General features: G+C 57.1%; 1 protein-coding gene across 1 annotated transcript; it reads left to right on the forward strand.

Annotated features, from left to right (window-relative positions):
* The first annotated feature begins 406 nt into the window (after positions 1-406).
* On the forward strand, positions 407-3,585 carry LOC133911965 (protein DETOXIFICATION 48-like). The gene is made up of 2 exons (XM_062354480.1): positions 407-952; positions 1,264-3,585. Exons 1-2 carry the CDS (start codon positions 467-469, stop codon positions 3,043-3,045), a joined length of 2,268 nt encoding a protein of 755 aa, XP_062210464.1. The 5' UTR covers positions 407-466; the 3' UTR covers positions 3,046-3,585.
* Positions 3,586-7,963: the final 4,378 nt, after the last annotated feature.

The raw sequence follows: 7,963 nt of genomic DNA on the forward strand, positions 1-7,963 counted from the left end.
TTAGTAGCAAGCTAGGTGAAGTTCAGACTCACAGGGACTGATCAATCGATCCCAAATCAATCTACTCTACAGTCTACGTGCAGTTCGGCAGCGAACCACTCGGGCGGCGCGACGTTCAAAGTTACTCTGCATCGACCACTGAGCTGTCACGGGCAGGACCGGGGCCGGCGGCCTATAGGTGCGGGTGACTGCGCACGCAAACGCGGCTGGAATGGATCCCATTTGTTCCGACAGATCGGACGTGCCAATATGCCATTCCTCGCTCGCCCGCCCGCCCGCCAGGGGAAAGGGGAATTTTCAGGCAAGCGCATATATGCGATGGATCGCTCAGCTGGGAGCCGACGCACGCAACGCAACTTCCCCGGTTTTTATCCTGGCCCGCGCCGCAAGGGGCGAATCCCCCCAACGGCAGACACGTACCTGCGCACGCGCACCCACTCGTGGGCTCGCGCGCGCGCGTATATATATGGGCGGGCGACACCCCCCCAAGGTGACCCAAACACAAGCCAGCCAACGCAGCGCCCTGATTCCTGATCGCTCTCGACCACCTCACCTCTCTCCAGGAGACCGAAAGGCCAAACAAACCAGCACCAACCCAGCAAGCAAAGCCAGAAGCCAGAGATTACTAAAAGGCTCGCGAGCTAACGAGTCAAAACGTACTTGTAGCTCGCGTCGGCCACCAATCACCAGCAGACACAGGCTCCCTGCTTACAGCTTCTTCAACAGTGGAAGACGCACGCGCGCGGGAGTACGCGCACTTTCAAGCCTCCAGATCGAGCAGCTCGTTGCTGCCGTCGTCGGCGTCATCATGTGCGACACCGGGAGCGATCTTTCCTCCTCTGCCGTGTCCTCCTTGCCTCCGGCGCTCACCTCCTTCAAGAGCTCCGCGCACCAGCTCCTCCACCCCGTGGACGGCGACGATGGTGGCAGCCATACACAGCAGCACTCCAAGGTATATGCGCTACACACGCGTGGGCGTGCACATTCCCTGCTGCTGCTGCTGCGAAGATAGGCTTGCGGTCACCCGGCTAGTGGCGCGCGCACGTAGGTGTTAGCACGCGCAGCTACAGTGTGAGAGTGGTCAGCACCTAGCTGCCTGGTTGCTTAATGTCTGGTTTACTAGCTAGCTAGTACTACTAGAATGTTGTGGTAATAGTAACGGGAAAGAAAAGGAAAGGAAAGCGCGAGCTGTTGGAAAATGGCATCTCGTTTCAGCTGGATACGTACGTGCTGGCTCTTACATGTGCTGGATGGCACCTGCAGGTGGCCAGCGAGGCGCGGGCGATCGGCCGGGTGTCCGTGCCGATGGCGGTGACGGGGCTGGTCATGTACTCGCGGGCGCTCATCTCCATGCTTTTCCTTGGACGGCTGGGAGAGCTCGCGCTCGCCGGCGGATCGCTGGCGCTGGGCTTCGCCAACATCACCGGCTACTCCGTGCTCTCAGGGCTGGCGCTCGGCATGGAGCCTATCTGCGGCCAAGCCTTCGGCGCGCGCCGCGGCAAGCTGCTCGCGCTCGCGCTCCACCGCACCGTGCTGCTGCTCCTCGCCGTGGCGCTGCCCATCTCCCTTCTGTGGATCACCTCCACGGGGGGCATACTCAAGATGCTGGGTCAGGACGAAGGCGTGGCGGACGCGGCGCAGACGTTCGCGGCGTACGCGTCGGCCGACCTGGCGGTGCTGGCCGTGCTGCACCCGCTGCGCGTGTACCTACGGTCGCAGAACCTGACGCTGCCCATCACGGCATGCTCCCTCTTCTCGGTGCTGCTGCACGGACCTATCAACTACCTCCTCGTGGTGCGCCTCCGCATGGGCGTCTCCGGGGTGGCGCTCGCCGTCGCGCTCACCGACCTCAACCTGCTCCTCGCGCTCCTCTGCTTTCTCGCCATCTCGGGCGCGCACAGGGACTCCTGGGTGGGCCCCACATCCGACTGCCTCCGCGGCTGGCCGGCGTTGCTCCGCCTCGCCGTCCCCACCGCCACTGCGGTCTGCCTCGAGTGGTGGTGGTACGAGCTCATGATCGTGCTGTCGGGCCTCCTCGCCAACCCGCGCGCCACCGTGGCTTCCATGGGCATCCTCATCCAGGCGACGTCGCTCGTCTACGTGTTCCCCTCCTCGCTCGGCCAGGGAGCGTCCACGCGCGTCAGCCACCAGCTTGGCGCGGGCCGCCCTGCGGGCGCGCGCCGTGCCGCCAGCGCCGCATTCTACATCGGCCTCGTCGTCGGCCTCGCGGCCGCCATCTTCATGGTGTCCGTTCGCAACCACTGGGGCCGCATGTTCACGTCGGACGCGGACATCCTCCGCCTCACGGCCGTGGCGCTCCCCATCGCGGGGCTCTGCGAGCTCGGCAACTGCCCGCAGACGGCTGGCTGCGGCGTCCTCCGTGGCAGCGCCCGCCCCGCCAGCGGCGCGCGCATCAACCTGGCCTCCTTCTACCTGGTGGGCATGCCGGTGGGCGTGGCGCTGGCCTTCGGAGCCCGCCTTGGCTTCGCCGGCCTGTGGCTCGGTCTCCTCGCGGCGCAGGCAGCGTGCGCCGTCTGGATGGCGCGTGCCGTCGCCGCCACCGACTGGGACGTCGAGGTCGCACGCGCCAAGGAGCTGACCAAAGGCAGCACCAGCAACAACCACAGCGAATGCAACACCACCAGCTCAGCTAGTGATATAACCACCGTGATCGCCACTATCACCACAAGCGCCACTGGTAACAGCAATGCCTTCTGCAAGAACAACGGTTACGTGCCAATCAGCGAGAGCTGCGGCAACGACAACGAGCTGGAGAAGCTGGAGGAAGGACTCATGACCAGCACCACCTCTAGCGCCAACGTCAGTGGCCACGACAGTGTCAACGGCGACGCGCCAGGCGACACCGATGTCGTGGTTAGGGACAATCACGGCAGCAGCAGCAACAGTGGCGCTGCTGGTACGACGGCGACGGAGGGAAAGGAGCAGAGGAGGGACAGCTCGGACTCGGAGAGGACCCCGCTCATCAGTGTGGAGGATGGGGAGCACGATGGCGATGGCCGTGGGGGCCGGCCAGGTCTAGTGTGATCGGTCGATTGATCCATTAATCTTGCTATTGACTTTGATCCATCTCCATTTCATCTTGATCCTCTTTTAACTGGGGGTGAGGTTTTGTGACAGAGAGTACAATTGATTAGAGAAAAGGATTATATATTGGCTGTTGGTAGAAGAGAAATATCTTTTATGAATAAAATATGGTGAGAGTTTCTTCTAGAAAGGAGATTCAAATTTAAAGAAGAGGTGAAGAGGATGGAGAATAAAAACGTCTTGATATTAAAAAGATTGGATCCACTGATCTGATGGCTAAAGGTCTGTATTTATAATATCATGTAGGATGTAAATATATTGTATATCCTTAAAGAGATAGTGACACAAGATATCACTACACCATATAGACCTAGGGCCGGTCGAATCGTACAACATGGGTCTAGGTATGATGCATTTACCCCTAATCATAAGATATCATCTACTATGATAATACAATGATGCAAGTGACCCTAAGGGTGTGGTACTCAGTCGGTCATCTATTGCAGCGCTGCACTGTCCAATGTGTCAGTCCGGCTCTCACTTGTGCTAGGATGTCAGAACGGCCTTCACTTACATCGGTATTAAATGCTAGTCAATTCCTTGCAGGTGGTGGACGGATGGCAGGCTCCCTTTGGCTGATATTTCTCTAAGACTTGATAACTCGCCTCCCATGCTTCGATGAACTTGCCTAGGCTCCAGAGGACTGGGGCTCTGGGAGGCTGGGGCTCCGCAGAGTTCTAGAGCCTGGAGATCCGCAAGGCCTCCGGGGACTCGTAGTCTATAAGTGTAGGCTAGCGGGGTCAGGGGCATGAGGGGTCCTTAATGACGACCCCCAACAGTAGTCCCTCGTGAGGGCGGCTAGCGAAGCGGTCGGCCCGTGGTCTTTTTGGAGCAGGGCCTCACATGGTTCCTGGCTTCGTAGCCAATGGCCTATGCTCCTTTATATTGCCTGAATTATTTAGGAAAGTCCAGTCCAATTGATTTGAACTCACAGTCCAACGACACATATGAGGGGGCATTAAATGCGACCTTCGGTTAATGGCTTGGTTACACCTTGTGATTGGAGGGTCATGGGGGGGTAGTGGAGAATGTGGCGTCTCGTCATTGGAGGGTCGTGGGGGGTGGTTTCGCTCCCCCATGATAGTAGCCTTGTTGTGAAAGGCTGGGGCACGCACATGTTTCACCAGGAGGAAATAACTCCTCCCTTAGCTTTATAAGGAGAGGGTCTCGATTAAGCGATGGTCTTACTCTACACCTTTGCTCCCATTTGCATCTGCATCTGCTTCTGCTCGCTCGCTCTGCTGGCCATAGCACTGACATCTTTCACCATTGTCCAGCGCTTCTCGTCGCCTCACAAGGACCCTCATGGCTAGTTTTGGTGCTCAAGGCAGTGCTGACATGTCATTGTTGGGTGGGGCTGTTGATGTGTACGGGGTGGCAGTCATTCATGCGGCGCTGATTCCTCCGTCGCTGCCCGGGTCGCCGCACAGGCGTGGATCTCTACCGCGCTAGCGATAAGCATCTTTGGAAGACCATCAAGCTGGGGGATCCGCCGTCACCAGGACCGAGCTCGACCGGATGGTCGCGAATGAAAAGATCCCCTCTAGATCTGCCGCCCGGGCCTCGCGGGGTGAAGTGGTTTTGGAGCCTCTGGGCCATAAGACTGTGGTGTTTGAGGCCTTTTTTGACGAGGCCTTCCAACCGTGCCACTACTCGAAGGGGTGCTTTGCTGCTTCTACATGGAGCTCCCGTATCTGTTGACCAACGTCATTACCCACTTTGCCATCTTCGAGTGGGCCATGCGGGCGGAGGGACACGAAGGGAGGGCAGACCTTTTCGCCCTCATCCATGAAGTGAGTTGCCAACCGAAGATAAAGATGGAGGACGGGGACAAAAATGCCTTCAGCTTTGGCAGCGTGAACTTCCAACTACAACTAGAGTACAACGATGTGTTTCCGGTGAAGGTCATCAACAATCGATGGTACACTAGATGGCTAGAGCGGTGGTTTAACTATGATATTGGCTTCAGATTCCCCCTCCGCTCCATGAACCGGGCCATTGAATACGTTCAGACCGCGGTGGTGGATATCTCCGATGCACAGTTTTCTTCGAGGTTAGCGCTTTTCTAGAAGGTGGCCCGGAGGATGAGTGTGCTACGTGTCCACGATGCTACGTGGCAACCTCGCGGAGGAGTTCATGATGCTACGTGTCCAGACCCTTCAGGCAGATTGGAAATCATGTCTTCGAACAAGGTGGGAGGATGATCCGAATGTGTACTCTGAGCCCACTATCAGTTCTGGTGAGTCCTCTTCGTTGTCTAGTTTGCAATCCGCAGATGTGAAACGCCCTTTTGTTTCAAAGAATTGCCTCTCGGTGGGGCGAGCGGCCAAAATCGTGGAGGAGTTCTTGGGCTCGCCAACTATCGTAGAGCGAGACCCGCATATGGAGATGGTCAGAAGTTGGGAGCGGTACAACCACGCCAGGTGGCAGCTCCGACGTGGCTGAGCCCGGTGGAGCCCCATGTTGCTGAGAAGCGAGGGTGCGGGGTTTCTGGTGCCGTGACCTCCACAATTCCTAAGAGATCTCTCCAGGCTCGACCCCCACCTATCTATGAATGTTTACAAGCTAGCTCAGCGACTGATACGTCCAAGGCTTCATTGGAGGGAACAAAGCATCGAAGGCGGGTCGGGAGTGCCGGAACCGAAGTTGGCCCCACCGAAGTCAAAACCTAGCCCAGGGAGGGTGATCGTGGAAAGGGCTTAGCTCCTCCGGACTATCCAGCCACGACCAAACCGACGAGGGAGGCGATGGATCCTCCCTGGACTTTCGCGCAGCGTGGGGGTTTGCCAACCTCTCTGACGATGAGGACGTTATGGGCCCTTCGGCCGAGGAGATTAGGGGCATTGCTAAGGCAAATCTTGCCTCATGGGTTTTTATTCTATCGTGGCGATGCACAAGGAATCATGGCCTCCGTGATTTTCCTGGTGTTTCTTAGGAGGCATGGAAGTGGATGTGTCCTCGGCCCCCACCCCTGAAGTCATAGAGCCTCTGCAAGGAATGACGACCCCCCAGATGTGACCTTGATAGCCATTTCGGATGTGGCGGTGTTGTCATCTCGGGACATCACATCGGTTTTAGACCTGGTTTTGGTGGTCGGTGCTGGGGAGCTAGACCCTTTGTGACAACGGCCTCAGCATCTACTAAGGGTAACCTTGGCTTTAAGGCCCTGACTCCGAAAGACTTCGCGCTTCGCCCGGAGGCATTGAGGGATTTTGCCCCAGTCTCATCTCTCCTTAGGAGTTGAGAGATCGAGCTATCAATGGCTCGGAGTCCTCAAGAGGAAGTGGAGGTGCGTCTGGAGGCGGCAACCTGGTTGATAGGTATTTTAATCAAATGTTCTAGGCACTTGTTTTTGGGCACCTCACATTACCTCTCCCATGTTGTGCTCTGCAACAATTGCTCATGACGAGGGCACTAGGATGTGCATGGCACCTGTCTCTCACTGTGGCCTGTGACGTGACCTGAGACGAAGCAGCAAGGCTCCGTCGTGCCTTGGAGGAGGCTAGAAGTGAGCCAAGTTTGTGGAGGTTTATCTGCAGGAAGAGACGGCACAACGGGAGTGTGAGGAGGGCCTCCGGCAGGAAGAGATGGTGCGGCGAGAGTGTGAGGAGGACATGGCCCAGGAAGCCACCGAAACCCACCAGGCCATAGAGGAGTCAATCACCTGGGCCATCGGGGGTCACCTGGCTGCAGAAGGTAACACTAGGAACCTCAGGATTACGGTGACCGAGGTTTAGCGAGAGCTAAAGGAGGCCTGGGCAGCGGAGGAGGTACTGCGCATTGAGCACCAAGAGCTCGCCGAGCGCACATCAGAGGTAGCCCGAACAACTCATAGTGCCCTGAGCGGACTCAGAGCTGAGGCTCCGCCAATACCCTCCAACCCGAATGTGCTTGAACGAACGCTCTCCTGGCTCCAGTCTACCCCAGAAGTGATGGCCACAGCTGTGAGGTCTATGCGAGGTTTAGTGCATGCGTGGCATGTGTCTAACTTGCGTAGGTTTGCGCTATAGATGTGGAGACATGAGGCCAGATGGGGCCTTACCCGCGTTCGGGATGCTTCCTCTGGGGAGGGATCTAGTGCATCCCGAGTGTTTAGGGCCACCTTACCTTTTTGGAGGTGGCGGCAGGATTGATTCGTTTTGCCCCGTGATTCCCAAGGGCATGTGAATCCGAAGGTGGCCATCAAAATCTTGCTTAAGGAAGAACCGGAGGACCTCACCGCTTCCACTTCTACTTTGCCTTGGAGGCGTGTTTTGTTGAGAAGGACGATTGGTGGACAACTTGGATGGCCCACACATCTCTTGGCATATTGTTCTTCCATGAGGTCCTGACGGGAGGGTGCCCTCAGAAATCCTTGATGCCATTATGGCTAAAGTCATGGCGGAGGACGTAGTGGCTACGGCGATAGTGGAGGCGTTGTTAGAGGAAGGGCTGGATTTTTCGACCTTTGACATGTACCACTTCTAGGTGGAACCTTCCGCTCCCTTGACTCGGGGCGGGGGGGGGGGGCTTCTATCTTCAGTGGAAGGTCTTCGCACCAGGGGTATCTATGTCACCACTCTGTGTGCCACTATAGGAGTCAATCCTCCACATCTCGTAGTACCTCGAGGAGACGTGGTGATCTAGCACCTTCGACATCCCGTAGTACTCTGGGGAAGCGTAATAGGCTAGCACGTTTGTCAGGCCTAAATTCAATATATGGCAGCTAGCCAAGCGCAATGTTTATATATGTCAAGTATGAATAAGCTTGTGCCATGTTGACTTCACTCTTTGCCTTTTAATCTTGGTCGCACCGACGCTTCATTTGTCTCCCATTTCCCGACCCTCTTGCATTCTATGGCCGTTGGTGGCCAGAGGG

This window comes from Phragmites australis, chromosome 3, assembly GCF_958298935.1.
Source record: "Phragmites australis chromosome 3, lpPhrAust1.1, whole genome shotgun sequence".
In the NCBI taxonomy this organism is placed as follows: domain Eukaryota; kingdom Viridiplantae; phylum Streptophyta; class Magnoliopsida; order Poales; family Poaceae; genus Phragmites; species Phragmites australis.

Bases quoted from the DNA above. Each gene is read 5' to 3' on its own strand.
- LOC133911965 (XM_062354480.1), top strand. From the start codon at position 467: ATGGGCGGGCGACACCCCCCCAAGGTGACCCAAACACAAGCCAGCCAA. The intron at 953-1,263 runs GTATATGCGCTA...TGGCACCTGCAG, and splicing joins ATACACAGCAGCACTCCAAG to GTGGCCAGCGAGGCGCGGGC.